Here is a 24,480-nt window from a genome sequence, read left to right on the forward strand (position 1 = left end):
GATAAGTAGTCATGTTCAGAGTTTCGTCCACGGTGGCTTGGTAGACAGGCTGGTAATTTACTTGTACAGAACTGCAGACGGGCGATGACTGGTTGGGAGAACGCTACAACTTTTGGTAATTATAACTTTTGTGTGTACAGGCTCCCGCTGCGCATAACGGGAGCCCCGCTGTCGATATCACCTCCCCTCTTCCTGCTCTACGTCCTGCGAGTCGTGGAGACGTAGAGCGGGCTTCAAATGTAGCCACCTGGTTCTAAATACGTCCCCGCAACCCTTTCGCGTCCCCTAATCAGTTGTTTTTGCCGTTCGGTTCGCTTGCCGGTGTATGATTGGCGGAACTTTCAACTGCCGCGTTCCCATTGGGCCGCGCGCGTTTCGCGGTTTCCCGCGTTTTGTCCAAATCTGCCAAATCCGCTGCATTTCCGCCTGAGTGGCAGAAAAGAACTCGACGCCGACGGCTCCGACCGCTCCCCGCTTCCTCCTGTTCCCCGCCCCCTTCCGCCCCCATGGCCCCCGCCGAAGACGCTAAGGCCGCGGCCGTCGAGCCCACGCCCGCTACCACCACCACCCCGGCCGAGGAGCCGGCCGCGGCCCCCGCCACGACGCGCTCGCCGTCGGCCCGCAAGGCCAAGACGGCCGCCGCCAAGAAGGAGGAGCCTGCCGCCAAGAAGGAGGCGGCCCCCAAGGCCAAGAAGCCCAAGGCCGCCAAGGCCGCCGCCCCTAAGAGCAGCGGCGAGGCCGGCCCGTCGTACTTCGACCTCATCGTGGACGCCATCAAGGAGCTCAAGGAGCGCAACGGCTCGTCGCGCCAGGCCATCGCCAAGGTCGTGGAGGCCAAGAAGGCCAACTACGCCAGCCACCACCTGAACAAGGCGCTGCGCACGGCCGTGGAAGCCGGCAAGTTCATCCAGGTCAAGGGCTCGTACAAGCTCTCGCCGGAGCTGCGCAAGCCCGCGGCCAGCAAGAAGAAGAGCCTCAAGGTGTCGGAGAAGTCGGCCAAGACGGTCAAGAAGGTGGCCAAGGTGGCCAAGAAGTCCCCCACGGCCAAGAAGGCGGCGGCCAAGAAGGTGGCTGCTAAGAAGGCCCCGGCCAAGAAGGTGGTCGCCAAGAAGGCCCCTGCCAAGAAGGCGGCGGCCAAGAAGGCCCCGGCTAAGAAGACGGCGGCCAAGAAGGCCCCCGCCAAGAAGGCCCCGGCCAAGAAGGCGGCCCCCAAGAAGGCCGCCGCCAAGGCCACCAAGAAGACGGTCAAGAAGACGACGGCCAAGAAGTAAATTGCTTCCCACGTCTCACTGCTTCTTAAAGGTCGGTGATTTTATTATGGGCGCGCGGGCTGCCGGCTACACGACGTCGAGCACCAGGCCACCCTTCCCTCTATCCCTCGGTGTTTTTTAACACCACCCTTTGTACCTCAGAAATTGTCCTTTGAGCTCACGAGCACCTGACTGTTTTTCTGTGCTGACTGCTTGCCTACGGTGAAGCTGTGAAGCCTGTAGAGAATGGTCTGGCTAGATTTGCGTCGTGTCGTGTAGTTGCAGTTGAGGTGTGGTGACACCGGCGAGCTGGAGCCTGAAGTGTCAAGCGCTTCGTCGAGAAAGTACCAGTCCGTCTGGTTGTAGGGTGTGGAGGGCAATTATAGTTTTTGGTGGCTGTACTTGGTGGTGTATGCTGGTGTTGCTCATGCAGCATCGCGTATTTCGGCGAGGAGAAGTTTGCTGCACTTTGCTGGCTGCCAAAACTTGCGTTGGACTCCCGCACGAAACCACCTCGAGAGATACTGCAGCAGCACCGACCTCAGTGACAATGCTGTGGTTTGCGGAAGTGCCGCTGGAATTTGAAGGAGTGGAGCGTGCCGGTGATCGAAACTGCTGCGCAGGGATGAGCAGGAAACGGTGAAAAGCTTGTTTTGGTACTTGCTGCACAAGCCACGCTGCCATTTGGATCCGCAATGCAACTCAAGGCGCCCATCAGAGCGCGCTCACGCGAAACTCCATGCTTGAAGACCGGCCAAGACATCGACCACAGCAGCTCATTCCCGAACTTCCAGCATCGGACCAACAAGCCACGACACCAACCAACATCTCCAGCAGAGCAGATCGATGACGCGTTTGCTTTATCGCGCGGTCGCGTCAGCGGTAGCACTCACTACGGCGCTTTCAACCTTCACGGCCGCGCAGTACTCCAATAGCAGCAGCAGCACGGACAGTGTGGCCCCCGGAGTTGAAGATGAAAACTTCGGCGTGGGCTGCGGTGAAGGTACGGACTACCCGACTTCCACGGACAACTCGACGGTGCAGCCACGGTACGCCTACTTGGTGTCGAACCCGCTGGCTGAGTTTATTGCCGTGCACTTCAAGGACTTCAACTTGCCCAAGAACGACTACATCCAGGTGCGCGCGGCTGACCCTGGAGCCAAGGACACTCGCGTGCTGCGATACCGTGGCAATGATACCAGCGGAGCTTTCTATTCGGATGCACTCTCGACGAAGTCTGTGATCGTGGAACTCTTCACCGATGCAGCGAGCTCAGCGGATTCTGCGAACGCGACAGAGTGTGTTGGTTTTGCAGTGGACAGCTACCAATACTTGGGCCAAGGTTCGACATTGAACGGATCCAAGGAAGAGATATGCGGCGCAGATAATAGCCAGGAAGCCCGCTGCTACTCGGGCTACGCAAGTGCTTTCCAAGCTTCCAACGCGGTGGCTCGCCTGCTGATCAAGAAGTCGACAGGATCTTTCTTCTGCACGGGATGGCTCCTTGGCAGCGAGGGCCACGTCATCACGAACCACCACTGCATCTCGACCCAAGACCACGCGAGCAACACTGAGTTTGAGTTCATGGCCGAGGGTTCCAGCTGTGGTGTTAATTGCGCCAGTGCTTTCGCGTGCCGGGGAAACGTTGTAGCATCGTCTGCGACGCTAGTCTACGCGGACCCGACGCTCGACTACGCATTGGTCAAGCTGCCCAATAACCCTTCTTGGCAATACGGCTACTTGCAACTTCGCTCAAGCGGGGCTGTCATGAATGAACGCATTTACGTACCCCAGCACCCGGCTGGATGGGGCAAGCGCATCGCGATGAAGACCGACAACGGTTGGGGAACTGTAACCTCGTTGACCATGGGCGGCTGCGCGAACGATCAGGTCGCTTATTATCTCGACACGCAGGGCGGCTCGTCGGGCTCTCCTGTCATCGCTTGGTCGGACAACACGGTGGTCTCTCTGCACCACTGCGGCGGTTGCCCGAACACGGCCATTAACAGCTACATGCTCGTCAACGACATGAACTGGCGCGGAATTCTACCGGCGAATGCTGCTGCTTAAACTCCTGGACCGAAGTTGCATGCTTTCTACTGACGCACACATACCACTGCCAAGCGTGTTGCTGGATGTAGCTACGCTGGACGTGAAGTGTCGATTAATTCCCAGTGCATTTATCTTTAGTGTCTTTAGTGCGATGTGTTGATGCTCTCTCCATTGAGTTCACAGTCGCAGGTACAGACAGACTAATTAAAGCTGCCATGAGATAGCGTAGTTAGTTTGTGTTGTTTTCTCACACGAAGTACTTCAAGTAGATCCAGCAAAAGCCCCATCGCACATTGACAAGCAAGCACGATCGCGTTCAGCCGTGAACTGCTCATCATGACATCTAAGATAGGAGAATGACCACGAGGGATGAGCGTCATTTTGAAATCTTCAACTTCCGAGACAGAGAGCGAGTGCAAGTTTGAATGACGCGTTTATTCAGTCGCGTCGTTCTCTCAGTAGTGGTGCTATCGATTACATGGGCGCCAATTACATCTGCTCAAGACAACTTCAACTTGAGCAGCGTTGATAGCACGGCTGGCGTCAAGGAGGAAATCTTCGGCGTAGGCTGCGGTGGTGACATGAAGTACCCTCCCACCGATGAATTCACTGAGCAACCGCGGTTCGCCTACCTGATCTCGAACCCGCTGGCAGATTTCATCGCTATTCACTTCAAGGACTTCAACTTGCCCGAAAACGACTACGTGCAGGTGCGTCCGGCTGACCCCGCATCAAGCGAAAACCATGTCCTGCGGTACCGAGGCAACGATACAAACGGATCTTTCTACTCAACTGCACTATCGACTTCAGCCGTGATCGTGGAGCTGTTCACGGAGTTAGCAAATCAACCGCAGGGCGTGAACTCGTCGCAGTGTGTGGGATTTTCGGTCGACAGGTACCAGTACATGGCGCAAGGATCTACATTGAATGGTTCGCAGGAAGAGGTGTGTGGCGCAGACAATAGTAGAGAAGCAGCTTGCTACAAGTCATTCAACAGCGCCTTCCAAAACTCCAATGCTGTGGCTCGCCTTCTCATTAAAAAATCAGGGGGTGCTTTCTTCTGCACTGGGTGGCTCCTTGGTAGCGAGGGTCACCTTGTCACCAACCACCACTGCATCTCAACTCAAGAGGATGCCAGTAACACCGAGTTCGAGTTCGATGCTGAAGGCTCCTCTTGCAGCCGAAGTTGTGCTTCTGCTCGTGGGTGCCGTGGAACCATTCGCGCCAATTATGCGACGCTAATCTACGCAGATGAAGCACTCGACTACGCACTCGTGAAACTCCCAGAGAATTTGTCGTGGCAGTATGGATATCTACGCCTTCGATCAAGCGGAGCTGTCATAAACGAGCGCGTTTACTTGCCGCAGCACCCTGCAGGATGGGGTAAGCGTATCGCAATGAAGACGGACAGTGGCTGGGGGACTGTAACTTCGCTATCGATGGGAAGCTGTGCATTGGACCAAGTTGCTTACTACCTCGACACTCAGGGAGGGTCTTCAGGATCGCCCCTCCTGTCGTGGTCCGATAATCTGGTTGTAGCTCTGCACCACTGCGGCGGTTGCCCCAATACAGCAATCAACAGCTATAAGCTCGTGAACGACATGCGCTGGCGAAACATCCTCCCTGCAGGCGCAGTTGCGTAAGGAACAGTGTAGTCTCACTAGTGGTTGCTATCTACGCTTTTATCAACACACGTTGCCTTTATCATTGGAAATTTCCGTGCTCCCGCTCAATCGAGCTTCGTGTCGGTTTAGGGAGAGCTTATCTCACCGAGCTGCTACATTGTCGAAGCCCTGTTGATGGTCTCACTCATGCTGTAGGCGTTGATAGGAAGGGGCTGCGAATTTACTGAGCGCGCGACAAGTCCCAGTACGTTCAGTGGTTGGCTGATCACCATCACTATCCCATTTTGGCTTGGTGGCGGAATCTCGCCAAGCTTAGTAACTCCTTCAAAACCGCCGCGAATGCTATCAAACCAGCACAATTCTAGCACTCACGCGAAAAACGACGCTTGACCTTCGTTTTCGGTTGGGTAGCTGGGTTATCAAAATGACACTTCCCATCCGTTGAATCCTGCGGAGTTTTCAACCCCCTCCATTATCCATAGTAGGGTATTGTTGAGTTCATACACGAGGAGATTGGCGATCACTCGCTCATTCTCGAATCCTCCTTGTCAGGAGAACTCACAGAAACACAGCAAGAGATCGAGTGTCATGACCCGCCTGCTCCACCGAGTTGTGGCCTTTGCAATCGCGACGTGGGCAACTATCGCCAGCGCCCAAACAGCAACCAATACCAGCAGCACCCCCGCCGGCGTCCAAGTTCTCAACTTCGGCGTTGGGTGCGGAGAGACCGTCGAGTACCCAACTCATACCGACAACTCAACCCCTCAGCCGCAGTTCGCGTACACGATCACAAATTCGCTGGCGCAATTCGTCTCCATTCACTTCACGAACTTCAATCTACCCAAGAACGACTACGTGCAAATCCGCGCAGCTAACCCGAGTGACCCGGAAACGACCGTGCTGAAGTATCACGGCGATGACTCAAGCGGAGAATTCTTCTCGATCGCTCTCCAGACGACATCCGTTGTGGTAGAGCTTTTCACCCAGCCCACTGACCCAGTTGTCGGTGCTCAGCCTGTGAACACTTTCCTGTGCATGGGTTTCACTGTCGACAGCTACCGATTCCTTGCCCAGCCTGCTAACGACGCCAAGTCCCAGCAAGAAGAGGTGTGCGGCGCTGACGAGAGTCAGCAAGCTGTGTGCTACTCATCTTTCACAGACGTGTTCAAGGCAGCGGGTGCTGTGGCGCGCCTACTAATTCACAAGTCGACGGGCTCTTTCTTCTGCACAGGCTGGCTAATTGGCAGTGAGGGGCACCTCATCACGAACAATCACTGCATCTCGCAGCAGGACCACGCTAGCAACACGGAGTTCGAGTTCGACGCTCAGGGTGCGACTTGCAGTACCAATTGCAACAAGGGAATGGCCTGCGGTGGCAAGGTGGGAGCCCGGTCTTCAACGCTCATTTACGCCGATCCAACCCTCGACTACGCTCTGGTGAAGCTGCCGATTAATCTGTCGGGCCAGTATGGATTCCTGCAGCTCCGTGAAACTGGAGCTGTGCTCTCGGAGCGAATTTACATCCCACAGCACCCGGCTGGTTGGGGCAAGCACATTGCGATGAAAACTGACAACGGGTGGGGCATGGTGACATCGCTGAACACGAACGGTTGTGCGAAGGAGCAGGTCGCCTACATGCTGGATACGCAGGGTGGGTCCTCGGGTTCGCCTGTTATTGCCTGGTCTGACAACGCTGTTGTCGCCTTGCACCACTGCGGAGGCTGCCCCAATGCCGCCATCAACAGCTACAAACTCATCAACGACATGAGATCGCGTAACATTCTTCCGGAGAACGCTGTTTACACTGCCGCTACTTCAGCCCCGACGACGACACCCCCGACGCAAGCTCCAACTTACGTCCCTGCGACAAAGACGAAGGTGGACGGCACGATCACCTCGACGGCCACATTTACGTCAGTGGATTACGTGGATTTCACGCTATCGTCGGATGCAGTTGTTGAGATGGACATCCTCTCGATGGAGGAGACATCTGGCGGAGGCTATGTGGATGTTAACGGCGACTGCAATGCTGGATACCTCGACTCCAGCATCGTCCTCTTCAGTGTAAATCCGGCCACGGGTGCCATGACCGCTCTTGCGGTCAACGATAATGCTCCCAACGGATACGGCACTGCCGACGGATCCATCAGCTCTGCCGATTCTTACCTCTATCTGCAGCTCACAGCGGGCAACTACCGATTAGCAGTGAGTGCGTCGGGATTGACACCGAAACAAGCAGCGAACAAGCAAATGCCCCTGTCTCCTAAGGTCCGCGTGTGCGATAAGGGCACCTCGAACTACGGCAGCTACCGACTCACGATCAGCACCAGCGCAAGTGTGAAAGTTTCGTCCCCTGGCAGCTACATCGGCTCGCAGTGTAATGTTGTGTCTCCGAACTCCCCGTACTCGCAGTGCCCCTACCACCTTGAGGCTGCTGCTGCCTACGCCACTGGCGTTGAGGGCTCCATTGTCCGTAGTAACGGCGCAGTGTCCGTCGACTATATCCCGTTCACAGTTCCTGCTTTCAACCGCATCAATGTGGAGATAGCGTCGTACGGAAGTACCGACGGCACGAACTTCATGGATGTGAACGGGAATTGCGAGAGCGCGTATGTGGATGCTGTTGCCTACCTTTTCCGCTCCAACTCAGCAGGTTTGTCGGCAGCTGATCTCGTGAACTCTGACGATGATGATGATAATTTCGTGAAGCGCACGCACTACCGCTCTATCAGCTTCCGCGATCCCTATCTGTCGTTGGCGCTTCCGGCAGGAGAATACACTCTCGTTGTGGGGCGTTATCCGTTGAGCCTCGAAGACGCCATTGCTCGCACCAGTCGGGCTTCAGCTGACAAGTTCACCCCCGAGTCATGTGGCAAGAAGTCCGACCGCGGCAACTACCTGGCCATCGTAATCTCCGCCGAAAAACTGGACATCACTTCACCCGGATCCTTCTCGGGCAGTAGGTGCCCCAGTGATGTCGGAAAGCAGGTGTGCACTGCCTAAAGGCGACGACAGCAATTCACATTCCAGTCCACGCTGGATATAGCACTCCGTTCCAGCGAAACGGAGACCAGAGCTAGTTCTTGCTCGCTCACTGACCATGAGAGAAAACCCAGCGTACATATCACGTTTCTATTGCCTTGACCATCAATACACATTGCGTTTTTGCCTTCAACTCCTCGTTTTCTTCATTTCAGCCCAAGATTCACTAGTGCTGACGATTTCGAATGTTTGCTCGCTTGAAGTGCTATGGGTAGTCGTAGGCGTAGGATACCAACGATGGCGATGCGAGTAGTTCAGCACATGCAACAACAGCATCTCAAGCACCTGGACGAGCATTCTTCGCGTACGCAAACTAGTAAATAGTTAATTGGGGTTTACGTCACTCTTACTCTTACTATCTTACTCGCTCGTCTGGTGGGTGAGCGGCAGGTGCGAGACTCGGTTCGAGAACTTGCCAGTCATCTCGTCGTTCGGCGTCACGTCGATCCGCGTCAGGCTGCAATGGCTGATCGGGGCTCCGAGCTGAATAATTTCCTTGGGCACATCGTAGCACTGCGCCAAGCAATACTGGATGAAGCTGGTGTGCGCAATGACAAGCTTGAAATTCTCCAGGTTGCCCTTGGGTCCACGCACCAGGTTGTCATCTCCATCCCAGCGGCAAAGGTTCTGGAACGCCATCTTGTGCATCGACTCGCGGTAGTCGAACCGCTGGAAGCTGTCCACATTCTTGGGCGCGCCATCCTCCAAGAAGCAGCACTCGTGCTTGTTGGCGATCCACGGCATAGCCTTGGCAAACACGGCCGCTGTCTCCACCGTTCGTCGCAGCCCTCCGTACACCAACGTGACACTAGGGCGGCCATTGGATCGGCCTTTGAATACCTTGCTCAGGTGCTTGGCCGTGATCGCCGCCTGCTCTTCACCCCGCTTGGTGAGTCTCTTATCTCTGTCGCAAACTCGGAAATTGATGTTCTCGGTCTCCCCATGGCGAATGAAAAGGAGGTGCGTCACCCCTTGAGGGTGTTGCTTTTTCTTTAGCGGGTTGAGTACTGGCTGAATAGACTTGGGGAAGAGCACGTTGTCCACTTGGTACGTGCCCTCCTTGATCTGAAACGGGGACAGCGTGGCTCGCCCCATGCACTTGTGCAGCAGCTGCGGCTCCATCGGCACGCGGGCGGCCACCTGGATGGACCACCACCAGAGGAACATGTCCTGCTTGCTCTGGAAGCGGAGGACGCTGGTCTCACTCCGGCCCTGGTAGAGGTAGTCTATCTGCATGACGTTCTGCTTAAAGTCGAGGAATTCCAGTCGGCCCGAGGCGACCGGTACCAAGGACCTTTTCCGCTGAATAGTGTCTTTGAATTTGCGTAGAACCAAAATGCCGTGATAGAGTTCGGCCCAGCATTTGGTCCACGAGGTGAGGCCCATTTTGACTCGGCGGGTTTCCATGAACCCGCAGAGCACGAAGCTCTCGCGTCTGGCGGCCTTTTGCACCGCGTAGTCCCGGAAGCCCACGGGGCACTCGGGGCGGTCCTCACTGAAGTAGAGTTCTACCTCGTCGATGGTGTAACGACGGGTGGTGGACCCGTTTTGGGGCACGGCTCGAGCCATGGGCGGCGTCGGGTAGTGCGAGTCCAGGTGGGGTCTGCATGTCTCGAGCTCTTTGGTGCTGGCGAAGTGCACGGTTTTGGGGCTCTTGGCGGGCTTGGTAGGCTGCTGGTTGTCGCCAGCTAGAACGGAGTAGGGCGCCACGGCGGCGACGGGTACGGGCATGGTTCGAGGCACACGGCGACTACTGGCCTGCGCGCTAGACTGCAACTTGCCAACTGACGTTGTGACTTTCGCAGGCCAGGTGGTCGGTTGGTAATTTACGCAGTATACGCGCAGGTATACGCCATGGTCTGTCCATAGTGGGCGCAAGTGCGGACGGCCGGACTATTCCCCGGACCAAAAAATCCCTGAAAAATACCGACTGTATACAGTGGGACATGGCTAAACGCGAGTTACTGAACCCATTTCGCCTCGTGCAGGGTGAGGCAACAAGCTTCAACGACCGCCGTGTCTAATGCGTCGGGGCGGGGCGAGCTTCAGCTTTTGCCCGAGCATCGTGCCGTGGATGGACGATGCGAGGCGCTGGGATGACCCCGCACGGCGTCTCTGGTCGCGGTGGCCGCGTCTCGCCCCGCCCGTTTCTCAGATCGAGCATGTCGAAGCGCTCTCTTACATGTGATGTGCGTGCAGTGCAACCTGCATGGTGCAGCGGGTGGAGGGCGCTGGCCAGAAAGAAGGGAGGCCTGTGTGCGTCAAGCTCGGAGAAGCATGAGGCCAGGCGATGTGGTAGCCCAGCGTGGAGGGGAGAGATTCGAAGCAGAGCGGCGGAAACGTTTCCGACGGTCGCCCTCCCTGAGGAAACAACACATCTTTCTCGAGGGAGCAAGCGGATGTTTTAATAGTTGCTGCGCGAAAGCCGAGCGGCCGCGTGTCTCCTGTCGCAATGCAGAGCCAATACAGTGCTGCACTGCATCGTGACCGGTGTGTGTGTCGGCCCACTTAGAGCGTAGGTAACAGCCACTTACGCTGGTGTCCCAGCGCCACGGCACCGCATCGACTTGATGGGCATTTCGAGTTTTACAATGGATCGGTGCAAGGTTGCAGTACATGTTGTGCGAGGCGTGGCCTTCTACATTACAACGGATCGGTGCAAGGTTCATTGTTGCGGCAGTGCGGTACCATGTATGTGTGTGTGTGGGGGGGGGGGCTCTGCTCGACGAGGTTCATGTTGAAGAAGACATTGCACTTTAACTCTGTGGCAGTGTTGCTACTAGCATCGATCTAGGAACGCTCTGCCGTAGTGCGCAGAATGCTCGGGAAAGACAAGAATAGGCTGGCGGTTGTAAGATACCAAGTGAAGCCACATAAGATCGCGCTTTGATCAGGGCGATATTGAGTATTTTAAAAACTACATATTTAAATGCAACATGCACTTCGAAGCACAAACATTCCACTGGTGACTTAGCGCCGTAATTTTCAGTGATAATTTCGCAGCTGTGTAGTGTGTCGGATTTGGGCATTGTCGAATCTTTAGCTGAACAATAATGTAGAAGGCCACGCCTCGCACAACATGTACTACAACCTTGCACCGATCCATTGCAAAACTCGAAATGCCCATCAAGTCGATGCGGTGCCGTGGCGCTGGGACACCAGCGTAAGTGGCTGTTACCTACGCTCTAAGTGGGCCGACACACACACCGGTCACGATGCAGTGCAGCACTGTATTGGCTCTGCATTGCGACAGGAGACACGCGGCCGCTCGGCTTTCGCGCAGCAACTATTAAAACATCCGCTTGCTCCCTCGAGAAAGATGTGTTGTTTCCTCAGGGAGGGCGACCGTCGGAAACGTTTCCGCCGCTCTGCTTCGAATCTCTCCCCTCCACGCTGGGCTACCACATCGCCTGGCCTCATGCTTCTCCGAGCTTGACGCACACAGGCCTCCCTTCTTTCTGGCCAGCGCCCTCCACCCGCTGCACCATGCAGGTTGCACTGCACGCACATCACATGTAAGAGAGCGCTTCGACATGCTCGATCTGAGAAACGGGCGGGGCGAGACGCGGCCACCGCGACCAGAGACGCCGTGCGGGGTCATCCCAGCGCCTCGCATCGTCCATCCACGGCACGATGCTCGGGCAAAAGCTGAAGCTCGCCCCGCCCCGACGCATTAGACACGGCGGTCGTTGAAGCTTGTTGCCTCACCCTGCACGAGGCGAAATGGGTTCAGTAACTCGCGTTTAGCCATGTCCCACTGTATACAGTCGGTATTTTTCAGGGATTTTTTGGTCCGGGGAATAGTCCGGCCGTCCGCACTTGCGCCCACTATGGACAGACCATGGCGTATACCTGCGCGTATACTGCGTAAATTACCAACCGACCACCTGGCCTGCGAAAGTCACACGTCAGTTGGCAAGTTGCAGTCTAGCGCGCAGGCCAGTAGTCGCCGTGTGCCTCGAACCATGCCCGTACCCGTCGCTGCTACTCGGATGATAGAAGTTGTACCAGCGGTTCGCCTTCGAGCGGATGACTGTTTTCTTGATTACCATCGTTTTGCCAAGTGGCTGAAGTCTATATTATCGCACCACCAGTTGTTCTCGCACGAACGTGTGGTGTCTCCCTTTATGCATTGTGCATGAAGGCTCGTAGCAACCAGAGCGATCTGTGGTGGATTTTTCTTGCAAAGTTGCAATAACGATTTGGTCCGCCCACAAACTTTGACATATTTGGTCCGTCATTTTGTATTTTGGTCCTTATCAAATTGCCGCCTTTTCACGCAAAGTATCTAAGCCACCCATAGTGCGACCATGAGCGAGAGCAAACAGCAGGAAGCCGAGGACTACCTGCGCTCCAGACCGACCGTGGACGTCACGGCCGTGGACATCTCGCCCAACCCGGCGGCGCTCACAGACGAGCTGAACCTGGAGGTGGACTTCCACCTGGACGCACCCGTGACCAACGGCGTCTGGGACATCGAGTATCTCGTGGATTCGGTCACTAAGCGCCACATTATCAATATCCTTTCACCTTTTCACTTACATATAGACCCCCGAGCAACTGAGAGAGCAAATTGGGTTCCCTTAACCAAAAAGTGATTTGTGTCTGCACAACTGGGTCAAGTGGAGGCAACTGACTACGCGCGAGGCGACAACCATTTCCAGTTCTCGGTTCGTCTCAAATTTGTGTGTAGTGTGTCGGTAAGCACTAGTATAACGGTGGAGTGAAAATATGTGTAACCAGGCCCCGCAAATCAACATTTCCGCCATCCAGCCGAGCCAATTGACCAATTGTGGCCTGCTGATCGCGGCCTTCAAGGACGACGACGGAGACATTCTCGACCTGAAAATGGTCATCCAAGTGTCGGAGCAGCGTGGTAGTGTCCAGAGGATCATCTACAGTCCACTGGAATAAGGACATAACCATAACTACTGGTTCAGTGGTATAACACTTGTTGCCGATTTCCACGGATTGGCAGAGTGGCATAAAATGAAAAAAAAAAAAAACTTGTTCAAGTTTTTTGTATATTTTATCAGTTGCAATCCAAGCCAAAAGATTAGGCACTGGAGGTGCGAAGGACAGTGGAGTGTACTTGACGCACGCTGCTGAGAACTTCCATGCTTTTTGTTGCCTATGTGGACAGAGTGGATAGCGTCAGCTTGCTTTCTTTAGATTTCTTTTGCTTCTTTTTGATTTTCTTACCTGATCATCCACGATACGTCTGGTCCTTCCTAGTGCTCGTGTAAGTTTTCGAATCTCCTGCAAGTGTCGTTCTTGCTGCTCACTCGCCCATAGGAAGAGCTCGTACTTCTCTTTCTGGATAGTCGCTACTTTTTGAACCAGAATGTCCACTTCCTGATTGTACGCATCTCGGTCATCCTACATATGGGCCGATAAAACAATAACTCAGATCAAAGAGGTGCGCAAAGCGAGTATTAACGTGTTCAGCGGTACCTTTATGATTTTGGCAAAGATCTCGCGATCAACTTGGAAACGAATCTCTTCCTGCCCAGTTGCAATTGTTTTTGCATGTGTCAGAGTGTCAGTCAGAAAAGAAGAATATATATGAGCTCACCTGGGCCATTTTGGCACGCTCGACACGAAGTTTCTCCTCACTAGCTTTTACTTTTTTCTTGAAAGCGTGTCGCTCAGCTTTTGCCTATATGCAGGAAGGTTGATTAGTTGCGCTGGACCTCACCGTAAATTACTCCAGACGCGCCTCACCTTTTGCAAAATTGACTGTAGAATGCGAACATCTTGACCAAGCTGTAAACAGGTTAATGATCATTATCCTCATCAATTTGTCCCACCGAGAAAGATGGAGCTACCTTCTCTCTGGACGTGCTTGCTACGTAATTCATCGCCTCCATCTTTGCATCCTGTTCGCATCACGTTTGCCACATCCCCACCTCGTTAGCTTCCAGTTTCAACAGATATTTTCATGGTCTTCTTATCACCTCTGCCTTTTTGAGCAGATCATCAATTTGTTGTATATCTTTTTCATCAACGACCAGCTTCCTGAATTGGACAGAGCACAACGTCAATTTCGAGGGGTATCCGAGTACAAAGCACAGCTATTCTCACAAGCCAGGTTTGTCGCCACGTCCACCCTTTTCCAGCGCCTTCACTTTCTTCTTTAGAAGGGCGTTCTCTGCTCGGAGTAGCGAAAGTTCATCCTCTTCGTCGATGTCCGCTTGACAGAACAACCAAAATGGGGCGTTATTTGTTACTCTAGAACCAATCTACCGCTACTAGCGCAACGTACGAATGAACTCCTTTATATGAGAAGACATGGGGCCCTCATCTCTTCGCACCTCTTCATCCAGCTCAGTGTGTTCCATCAGCCGAGGATTATTTGCCTGCTCTTCTCCACACGTAGACGCGACTTGTATTACCGAAATCACTTCCTCATAATAGCTGCAATGTCCGTTTCAACTTTCCTGTACAATGTATATTGGACATAGTTGGCTTAGAAGTACATTCTATTCCTCATGTTCGCTCCTTCTAACTATTGGGGGCAGGTTGTTCGACGAGATGGCCGGTTTCTTCGCTTCAGATGCCAGTGGTCCAGGTTTTGCAGCTAGAAGCGCTTTCGCGTACTTGGCACGTCGCTCTGGGTTCATATACCGCAACGCCTCGGAACATGTTTCGTTTTGCTGTTGTTGTTCAACCTCTTCTCGTTCGTAGTGCTCTTTCGCCTCGAGTTCTTGAACAGCCGAGGTGATCGACACTTCTTCAAGTTTTCGACAGGTGACTTTGACTTTTCGCTTCACAAATCGAGCGAGAGTCTCAGGCGAGAAAAATGGACAATGCGTGACGTCCATCTCTTCGAGCAAGCGACATCCCTCCAGCAAAGCGATGAGAGATCGTTCAGTTAGTTTCTTACAAGCTGCGACGTTCAATCGACGGAGAACTGAAGACTGACCTGCGATCTCCAGCAACCCATCGTCTGTGACGCGGACACAGCGCGACAAGTTTAGCTCCTCAAGGCTGAAGTGCTTCGCGATTGCATAAAGCACATTATCTGATATCTCACGACAAAATGCCAACTCTAAACAGACGATCTTTTCGCAAGCGTTGATGATGTCAATTACGTTGGCATCTCTCAAGTGTGTGCAACCAGACAAATTGAGTGACACAATATTCGGACACCGGAGCACAACATTGTGAATGCCATTTGCTGACAACCCTGGGCAGTAGCTAACATCGATATGCGTAAGACGTGCCCCTCCAATTGAGTGGTCCAACATATCATCCAGAAGCCACAGCAGCCCCTGATCACTGAGCTCCGTGCACGCAGAAATATTGAGTGACTCAATCCCCTTGGATCGGTGACCCAGATGACCGAGAGCCAAGTCGTTGAGACCAGTACAGCCTGTAACATTCAGAGTCTTCATCTTCAGAAGTAAGTTTTTTTCCACGACACCACGACCATCTCCTTCTTGATCGAACACGAATATTTTGTAAGAGAGTGCCTCTAATTCTTCCACATTCAACGCTTCTAACTCCAAGCAGTTGTGAGTGAGGGTTCGAACTGAGAGGTCAGTCATCCTATCGCAATGACGGAGGTTAACCTTTTGCAGCCCCGTACACACTTTTGCAACTTCTAGCAAACCTTCGTCGCTGATGCGTCGACAGCCACCCAAGTTCAGTCTCCGCAGTTTGGTTGGATTCACCAACATTGTCGCAAGATACTTCATGGCGCTGTTGGTGAGCTGGACACAGAGCTCCACTTCTACTGCAGCCAAACCGGGACAAGATTTACCGATAGTAAGGAAACACCGATCAGTGATCCGCTCGCAGAAACTCAAGGATATTTCTTCTAGCCTCGGGTTCGTTCGCACAATCGCCTCGACTCCAACATCCCGGATCTGAGAACAGTGCACCATTCTCAAACGCACCAGTCGATTGCAGTACTTACCAACAGCTGCCAATCCGAGATCCGTGATTAATGTACAATAGGAGATATCAAGTTCCTCGAGCTGTGAGCAGCAGAACGCGATTCGCCTCATAGTACCATCGGATAAACGGGAACAACGCGCGAGTTGAAGTCCCGTGCAAAACCGATTGCTCTTCGTAATCACATCCATGTCTTCCTCAGAGATGTCTAGCACGTCCTTTAGGTCGATACAGCGGACATCTTCATTAGTTTCTATGGATAATACAAAGTATACAACCGCCTTGGGGTCGCGCAAATCGCGCAACCACACCATACTGGTAAGTTGATCGCCGTAAAATGTTGGAAACTCCGCCAGCACCTTGCAAATGATACCTGCAAATGTGGACACGATAGTGTCTTCGTCGTCCGTGTGGTCATACCAACTCATGATATTGAGCAGCGAATTAGCCGACCTCGACCCCAAAAAGAAAGCAAACGGCATGCGGCCGAGTTCTAGAAGTGCTAGCCGACACGTTTCAGACTCGGTAGCTTGGAAATATGCTGGTTGGATTTTCAGGATACTGTGATAGCAAAGTAAGAACAAGTCGCTGAATATGGGATCGCGTGGGAGATTTTTCATCACCTCGGCGATACCATGTACGTTTTCCGTAGCAACGAATGGCTTGAGTCCACAGCGAACCTTCTTCTTGTAAATGTCACGCGCGTGTTGGTGATCCAAGTCGTACTTGAGGGAGGCACAAATGTTCTCGGCAAATTTTTCTAGCATGCGTTTGTCGTTTGGTGCGTACTCAAGTGCTCTAGAAAATCGACTGGATGCCAGTGAAAACAGGTGGTCGGACTCGTGCGCACGGTCGCGAGTACCCATGACGTAATGCGCGTTTATTTGATCGCGAGTAAGCATCTTCCCGTTGTAATACGCAACATGAGCGATATTTCCATGAAAAAAGTATTTACCATCTCGTCGACGAACAGAAGACAGGCAGCCGATACGTAGCTGGCGAGCTTCTTGGTTGGACTGCTCGTCAAGTTCTCGCTGAATGTTCGAGTTCACGCGCTCCCTCATCGCCTTGAACTCCGCTGCAACAATTAACCACTTGGCATCGAACTTTTCGCGAAGAATTTGTTTCTTCGCTAAGGGCTCAAAGTCTGTACGTGATACTTTCGAGGCGTCTTTTTTCACAGGAGCTGAACCTGCTTCGGTCTTCTTTGGGGAGCCAGAGGCAGGAGGTGTCGTCGAGTTATCTTCCGATCCATTCTCAGCATTTGTTGCGTTTCGAGATAATCTTACACGAAACTCGTGTTCGTCCAGTAGTTTCGTGCTAATAGCCTTAATTTGTCGCCGGCCTTCCTTCGTGGCGAAAAACAGCTTTGTCTCCCTGTCAATCTCCTTGAAGCACGCCCCTTTCGCCTCGTCTTCGAGATCAACTATATCTTCACGCGTTTTCGCCATGACAGCTTCTCTCTTCTGGATTTCTAGATCCACCACGCTCTCGACTTCCACTTCATTCTGAAGCAATCCGTCCACGTAGAACCGCAAGATGGTCCCATCATACGTTCCCACCAAGTGCGTCCACTTGCCCAAAACCACTTGAGATCCAAATGCCAAAATATCGATGCTCTTGACGTTGATACTAAATACCCACACATTTGCCTTCAGCGCACTAATGCAAAAGCGCCCCATAGTCAACACCACTCGTCTCGTACTTTCATGGCCATCACAACGACACCAGGTCTCTAAGGACACGTGTGAATCGACGTCGGGCGGGTAAAAGCGTTTCTCAAAGGGAAATTGGACGCAACTTCGCGAGGCCTTTCGAAGCGCCACTGATCGGTTCATGTCCGCGTTCAGGATTGGGCCTTCACCTTCAAGAGTGCAACCAGGAAGATATTTCCCTCGAAAGTGAACTCCGTAGGAACCAAGATTTGCTGGTTCAAACGTCCCTCGTCGGTCGCACAATGGCCAATAGCCATTTGGTTCATCTGCGACGACAAGCTGCTTATACGAAGTGGCTTGTTTCACTGAGGCTTGCAGCAGTAGTAGAGATGCCATTGAGAAATACAACATGGATACATTGTGTTTGACTCGATAATAATCACCGGAAGGGAGAATGTCATCCAAAACGAACGTGTAGCAGTCGGGAAGTTGTGCTACACGCTCCAAGCATAGCGATGTAACGGGAATTTCCATCATACCAGTCACTCGACGAACGATATACTCAAGCACTGGGAGGAGATTTCTGCGCAAGTTTTGCTTATCGACTTCAGACACAGCCCGAAGACCGAAACGAAAGCGGATTCCTTCGTAAATGTGTGTTTTCCAAAGTATTTCACTTCCTCTTCGACTTCCACTGAGCAGGTTTAGAGACTGAATCAAAATCTGTTTATGGAGCATGGGCGTCAGACCAGTGGCATTTGTTTTAGCAGCTTGCCTCATGAAGTGACGGACGATGTTCTTGAATGTACGAGCAACCATTTCTCCCAACAGAAAGCGTCGAATAGTATCAGCTTGTTCGCGACAGTCCAAACGTCCACCATACACCACCACATTCTGGATAGAATCTCCCATGTGAGGGGTGGTTAGCGTGATGCAAGTCGCGTCAAAGCGGAGATTCCGATCTCGACTAACCGTAGTCGTTTTTCCATTGACATACACGTGTGAGCCTCTATCTAGTTCTCGCGTAAAGTCTTGCGTGGTTTGGATTTCTGAGGTGGAGTACTGCAACGTAGCGGTTCCCGACACCTGGAAGAGAAACTGGGAACGAAGAAGACCGAGATGGCGCATATTTATTCCATGTCGGTGCATCTCCTTCACCAGATCAAACTCTGGAGACTTGAAATAATCAGGTTTCTGCGATAACTTGATAGCAAACAGAGGAATAGTCTCTTTGACGAGATATTTAGTTGCATCTTCTACGCCGAGAGCTTGATCTTGCCAGTCAGGAGTGCGGTATGTTAGGGATGATAGTGCATCCGGTGATAGCGGGGTCTTGAAGCTTCTTACAAGTTCTGGGCGAAGCTGACGCCACATGATACTCATGCCACGAGTCGACTGAAGCAGGTGTGGTGTGACGTCGGGGTCTTCAGGTGGCATGGCTCGTGAAAAGTTAAGGACAACAAGCTGCTTCTGGCCGTTGAGGTAGCCGAGCACATCAGCCGCTGCATTAATGCTCTTTGATGTGAGGTCTTGGTACCCTCGAGCACTGTGACGGCTGAGGTTCAGTCGACTTGCAACACTAGTTAAAGCTTCGTCGAGCTCCTTGCTCTGGAAAGTTACAGTTTTTCCACGGTTATCAGTTCCATGCACGAGTTGCTTTGAAACTCTCTGGATGTCGCCCGATTCAGTCCATGCAACCACCTCGATCGGGATTTTTGACGAACACAAGACGCGAAATCCTTGGAAATCAACTGTGCACTGCAGGGGCACGCGGATGTTTCCATAGCTACTAAGCTCACGAAGATAAATGGCGGAGTTCCGCACTTCATGTCCGCCTGCCTTAGCTGCGTACTCGTGGGAGTTTTCAAAGCGTCCGTGGTCATCTGTACAAATTTTGAAGAGAATATCGTGAGCTTCGTATTTCATACGAGTTGTGCTGCGAATGTCGTCTTTGCGTCCGTCGATCGGAGACTCCTTTGCAGGTAGGATGGACTTTTCTCGGGCTGGCAAGTAGAACTCGCGGATCAGTACCAGTGCAACTGCGCTTGCAGTCTCGATGAAGTCCTGACATATCTGCAGAATCTCGGTGTACTTCGCTTGAATTTGCTCTGCGTCAGCCTCGCCGAGACGTAGCGCATTCTGAAAGCGGTCGCTCCATCTAGTACGGTGCGCAGGTAGAACGGGGTAGGATGGGCTCACACGAAGCTGTTTCCGCTCTGTTTCCAAGAGAGACCACTCCGCTTCTTTCCAAGCGTTCATAGCCTCAATCAATCGGTTATGCGCATCCAATGCCTTTTTTCGACGCTGCTCTAGCACGTGCCTCTCTTTTTGGAGAAACAAACTTCTAGGATCAACATGTTGCTGGTTATCTCCTCCATCTGTGGAACTCTCTTGGTTTCCCTCGGCTTCGATTTCGCTCTTATATCCCATACGAATGAGTCTTTTTGCCATCGCTAGAGCATTTTCGTTAGCAATTTTGTGGCTCTCTGTCTCGACCATTTCGTGTAAGATCTGTTCATTCTCATGCTGGATCGTGTCCAATAGTTTTTGAGTCAAACCAAACTCCAAATCACTCTCAACAATATTGACAAGAGCTGGTGCAAGTTGGTTTGAGCCGCGGATAATGCGGAAATGATCGTACAGATCTGTTTCCATCGCTTCCGTGTCGTAGGAACCGTCATGGCGGCGAAATGCAGTCACGTAATCACAAATGTGGCGCTTGGATGGTAGCTCCTGAAGAAACTCGGCCAGTTTAAAATTCGTCATACCATCGCAGACTTGTTTGAGTCGGTCTTGCAGCATAGTTAGAGGCGGGTCAGGGAACGCAAGTGTCATCTGAAGTGATAGCTCGTCAAGAGTATAACCAGTGGAGTAAAGCTCGGGTGGGAATCGGCCATGTACCATGTGCTCTTTCCGCGCGCTAGTTCGGAAGTGTCTGGCAGCGGACGCTTCTTTATCGACGAAATGCTTTTCAGCTTCTTCGCCTGCGTCTGTCTCGGGGACTTCGTGTGGTGGATCACTAGATCCATCCCGCTTCCGCTTCTTGTCTTCAATTTTCTTTCGGGCTTTCTCTTCATTCACGGCAATAGTTTCTAGCATCGCACCGACAGCGCTAGGCTCCTGTTTGGCGTGAACGAGCTGAGCGAGCAAACCCTTGGCAATATCTGGCTTCAAGTACTCCATCTCAGCGTGCGGAAGTTGTAACGCTTCCGCATGCTTTAGATATCCAAGCTCTTCTTCCATCTCGCGGAACCGGTTCTCCACCTCTTTCTGAGCTGCCTGGACAGCTTCTTCGGTCATCAGTGCGAGCACTTGTTCACGGCTGAATGCGTTTCCCTTCGTGCGAAGCTTTACCTGCTTCATGCGAATTTTAGCCTCGAACTTCATTTTATCGACGCTGTGCGCGGGTTTTACGTCTCGATCGCTCCATTCCTTCTCCACTGTTAGTCGAGCCTCTTCTAATGCGAGCCCACGAGCATGATAAAATGCCTGTTTTTCGGCCGCAAGCCTGGCTATCTGTCTGCCTTTTCGCGCACGCCAGGTTGTCTGTAGTCTGATAGCAGAGCGCAAAATCACCTCCACCCGATAATGCAGCAAGTTGCGATACCCTCCGTGATCTAAGGGCACAACATTAGACAATAGCTTCGCACGGCGCCTGGGGAGATACTTCGAGTAGTCCGTTTTCAGTGGGTCGTTCTCTCCCATCGCCAACGCGCGTTCGTGAATGATAGCTTTCTTCCATTGCGACAGCTCGTCGCGTGGCTGGGTCATTTGCCGTGCTAGAGCATACTTTAGGTCATTTATGTTGATCAAACCCAATCTATACTGATGAATTGCACTCATATGCTGAACCACAAAGCGACTCAATTGCTGGTACTTCCATGGGTGCCCCAGCAACTCGCACAGATACTTGGATCCCTCGATTGTCTCGATGCAATATTTGTTGAACTCGTGGAGTGTCATCCCACTTCTATCGTAGATTTCGCTCATGCCATCGCCTGGAGACATGCTATTCAGCTTTAAAAACTCACGCTGCACAAACTCTTGTAAAAACTCCCTCGTCATAACCCGCGGAAAATGGACATCTCCGATGCGAGAAAGCACGCTGAAAACCAAGCGAATAACTTCCGCGAGAGACTCGGGTACCAGGACACGAATGGAAGGACTCGTACCGCGCCCAGTTTTCCGACAAAATATGTCGAAGAGGAACCTAATCTTGTCGGTCACTGAACAACTTCCAGCACCTAGTAGCATCGCAGTCGCCAGGTCGACTAGTTGGAAGGAAAAATCGTTGTCTTGGTTAAGAGACGCAGCTGATATCCCCGCATTGAGAGCGTTAAACAGAGGCACGAAGAGCTGCTCCCTGTCAAAAACTTCCTGAGCACGCTCGAAAAGAAATTGCTCGTTCTCATGGAGCTGACAAACGCGTTCCAATTCTTTTTCCCGTGACTTGATTTGATCTTCAGCAAACAAAACTTGGGAGCGGAGTTTGGCCTCTTGTCCAGGCGCACGAAGCTTTGAGGTTGCTAGTGCCGCATACTCTTGCTGTGCAACGGCTAGAGCCGTCTTCGCTGCGTTGACCTCGCTTTCGTACCTGTCTAGTTCGTCTCCATGGAATTTCAAGCGTGCATCGCCTAACGGTTTATCGGTGCATCGAATCGCAGCAACTTTATCCAGGTAGGTGACACACTCTTGCTCTGCTGCTTTAATTCTGGTATCAACATTTTGCTTCTGGCGTCGAAGTTCCGTATCCTCAAACGCCTCCTGATCTTTTGTCTTTTTGTCTTGAGCTTCATGTGTACGGAAGAACACATCGTTAGGATCCAGTTCTTTCTTGGCCCGCTCAAGATCGGCCTGACGCTTGACCCAATGCTTCTCCCGTTTCACTTGGAGATCGCTCTCTTTTTGGATCAGTGCCTGGAGTTTCCCCCTCTCGGACGCTAGAGTCGATTCTAATTTGTCCTTCTGGTACTTGATTTTCGTGGAGAAAATGGCGTCTACCTTCGCTCTCGCCTCAGTTTCGCTTTCAAGAACTTCTTCGACGCGATTTTTCGGCTTATCATACAAGTACCCAAAAAATACAGGGCTTCGAGTAGCTGGATCGAATGACTCGGGAATCGTACGCTTGATGATTCGAGGCCGCTTGAGCATAGCTTCAACCTTAGCCCTTCCGTTGGTCGGAATTTGGTTAGATTCTTCGTTTGTGTGCTCAGCTAGTGATTCCTCACTCAGTGGACGCTTTTCTTTATCTTCTTCCTCACCAACCAGTGTCGAATCGATCGGACGCACAGGCTCTTCGTGCTCACTCCCGCTATCTTCGTCGGCTTCACTTACATCGCCATCCTCCCCATCATTCTCAGTAGCGTTAGGGGCACTCTCTGTCATTGCTTCCACGTCAACTCCAGGTGCAGCACCGGCAGTCTCTTTCTCTTCGGGCTCGTCCTTGTCGCTTGCGTCGCCGTCGTCTTCATTTTCACCCTCGCTATCGTCCCCGCTAGCCGCTGAGCTAACAGCGCTGTCATCAGTATGTCCATCAATTTCATGCTTCGCTGGCGGTGGCAGCAAGATATCACCTTTATTGTACTCTTCCAGTACCGACTTTGATTGACCCTCCCGCTTCATGGCGTAGCCTGTGCATGCCGGGTGCCATTCCGCGCTGGACTGAATGCTTGTTTTCACCGTTTCCTGGGAGTGAACGTGCGTGATAGCTTTAATGAATAAGGGCCACTGCACGATTTCTCGGATTTCAACACCTTCAATAGATCCAAGCAAATGCAACTTCAGTTCGCGCAGAACAACAACTTTCTCCCTCAGCTCACTCTCCGCCTTCTTCTTCCTCGCAATAAATTCCTCTTCCGGTGCAGGCAAATCATCTTCAACCACTTCCGCCACCTCCTCCTCGTCGACCAGACCGTCATCTATTGTAATCTCGGGACCGTTGTTCTTCACGACCACACTTTCAATCTCCACTTCCAGCTGCGCCAAAAGCTGCTCCAGAAGTACAACTTCTTTCGAAAGTTGATCAACTTGTCGACGCACATCCGACGTGTCCGAGAGAACTATCCTACTGGTATCGCTCTCCCCTTGCGCTTGCTTTTTCTTCACTTTGACGAGGTCTGTGTACCAACGCAGGAACTCGACGACTCGGACCAGATCCCAATGTCGGCAGAACTCGAACATTTTGGAGCGGTTGGCGACGTCCGCGCTCGTGCGTCGCACACTGGCGATTAAGCTGCCAGCGGGCACCAATTGGTTCTCGAGCAGGACTCCATTGTCGCTCTGAGCTGCGTCCTGCTCCAGATACCGCGACAGTTCGGCGCCCATATCTCGCAGCTAAAAGCACGACGAATTCAGAGGACCGTGGCGTCGAATTATCACCGCGGGCCCGTGGAAAAATGAACTTCACAACGAACACAGTCTGAATAGATAGATGAGACGAAGAAATCCGCAAGTGATGAGGAGCGCTCAAGCGCGATCGAAACTCAAACTCATCACAACTAGTCCGCGTCCTTTCGATGGATACTTTCTAGGTGGTCGAAAAAGCTGAAGGATACAAAACCGACACGAATGTACATTTGAAGCCACCAATCGTCGCGATGTTGCAGGCTGATGCTGGCGCACGGAGGCGTACCATAATCGCAGCAACCAGTAAACAAGCACGGCAGGCTTCATGTTGTGCTTCATGCTGTGCCAGTGGAACTGCTTGCCATTTCCCGTTTTCATTGGCATCGCGCACGCCCCACCAAGCACGGCCCAAGAAGTCATGGTTTTGGCTTGTACTCTCCTGTTTCTTGCTGCAGTGGCTACCGCCGGGGCAAGTGAGGTCACCCAGAGCGCAAAGCTGCCAGTGTTTTTCTTCCACGGCGCCACAGGCAACAGAACTAACGCGGCACTGATTGGGGCCAACTTGACTGCTGAAGGACGGACCTACGTCGCTCTCGATTTCTGTGAAAAGGC

At 52.5% G+C, this 24,480-nt stretch overlaps 6 protein-coding genes across 8 annotated transcripts; 4 read left to right on the forward strand and 2 right to left on the reverse strand.

The window, feature by feature from the left end:
• Positions 1 to 506: 506 nt before the first annotated feature.
• Positions 507 to 1,271, forward strand: IUM83_04304 (putative histone H1; the record flags this gene model as incomplete). Its single annotated transcript, XM_067928369.1, has 1 exon — positions 507 to 1,271. One exon carries the CDS (start codon positions 507 to 509, stop codon positions 1,269 to 1,271), a length of 765 nt encoding a protein of 254 aa, XP_067792695.1.
• Positions 1,272 to 2,096: 825 nt separating this feature from the next.
• Positions 2,097 to 3,320, forward strand: IUM83_04305 (serine protease V8; the record flags this gene model as incomplete). Its single annotated transcript, XM_067928370.1, has 1 exon — positions 2,097 to 3,320. The coding sequence occupies one exon, from the start codon at positions 2,097 to 2,099 to the stop codon at positions 3,318 to 3,320; it is 1,224 nt and encodes a 407-aa protein (XP_067792694.1).
• Positions 3,321 to 3,727: 407 nt separating this feature from the next.
• On the forward strand, positions 3,728 to 7,930 carry IUM83_04306 (serine protease v8; the record flags this gene model as incomplete). 3 transcript variants are annotated; one of them, XM_067928372.1, is made up of 3 exons in its annotated part: positions 3,728 to 4,246; positions 5,480 to 6,578; positions 6,673 to 6,695. In XM_067928372.1, the coding sequence occupies 3 exons, from the start codon at positions 3,728 to 3,730 to the stop codon at positions 6,693 to 6,695; spliced, it is 1,641 nt and encodes a 546-aa protein (XP_067792676.1). The 3 variants fall into 3 exon arrangements, with proteins under 3 accessions (XP_067792676.1, XP_067792674.1, XP_067792675.1); XM_067928371.1 differs by lacking the exon at positions 6,673 to 6,695 and having other exon boundaries at positions 5,480 to 6,299; positions 6,395 to 6,417; XM_067928373.1 differs by having other exon boundaries at positions 5,480 to 7,930.
• Positions 7,931 to 8,329: 399 nt separating this feature from the next.
• Positions 8,330 to 9,700, reverse strand: IUM83_04307 (Serine/threonine-protein phosphatase Pgam5; the record flags this gene model as incomplete). The annotated part of the gene is made up of 1 exon (XM_067928374.1): positions 8,330 to 9,700. The coding sequence occupies one exon, from the start codon at positions 9,698 to 9,700 to the stop codon at positions 8,330 to 8,332; it is 1,371 nt and encodes a 456-aa protein (XP_067792673.1).
• A 2,579-nt stretch (positions 9,701 to 12,279) lies between these two features.
• IUM83_04308 (uncharacterized protein) lies at positions 12,280 to 12,883 on the forward strand (the record flags this gene model as incomplete). Its single annotated transcript, XM_067928375.1, has 3 exons — positions 12,280 to 12,487; positions 12,581 to 12,639; positions 12,713 to 12,883. 3 exons carry the CDS (start codon positions 12,280 to 12,282, stop codon positions 12,881 to 12,883), a joined length of 438 nt encoding a protein of 145 aa, XP_067792696.1.
• A 142-nt stretch (positions 12,884 to 13,025) lies between these two features.
• On the reverse strand, positions 13,026 to 23,847 carry IUM83_04309 (F-box/LRR-repeat protein 13; the record flags this gene model as incomplete). The annotated part of the gene is made up of 12 exons (XM_067928376.1): positions 13,026 to 13,100; positions 13,172 to 13,348; positions 13,424 to 13,474; positions 13,545 to 13,628; positions 13,694 to 13,735; positions 13,798 to 13,848; positions 13,927 to 13,987; positions 14,054 to 14,162; positions 16,824 to 17,530; positions 20,165 to 20,358; positions 20,425 to 20,981; positions 21,768 to 23,847. 12 exons carry the CDS (start codon positions 23,845 to 23,847, stop codon positions 13,026 to 13,028), a joined length of 4,188 nt encoding a protein of 1,395 aa, XP_067792803.1.
• Between the last annotated feature and the right edge of the window lie 633 nt (positions 23,848 to 24,480).

The sequence above is a fragment of the Phytophthora cinnamomi genome (assembly GCF_018691715.1).
Source record: "Phytophthora cinnamomi strain GKB4 chromosome Unknown Contig33, whole genome shotgun sequence".
NCBI lineage: Eukaryota > Oomycota > Peronosporomycetes > Peronosporales > Peronosporaceae > Phytophthora > Phytophthora cinnamomi.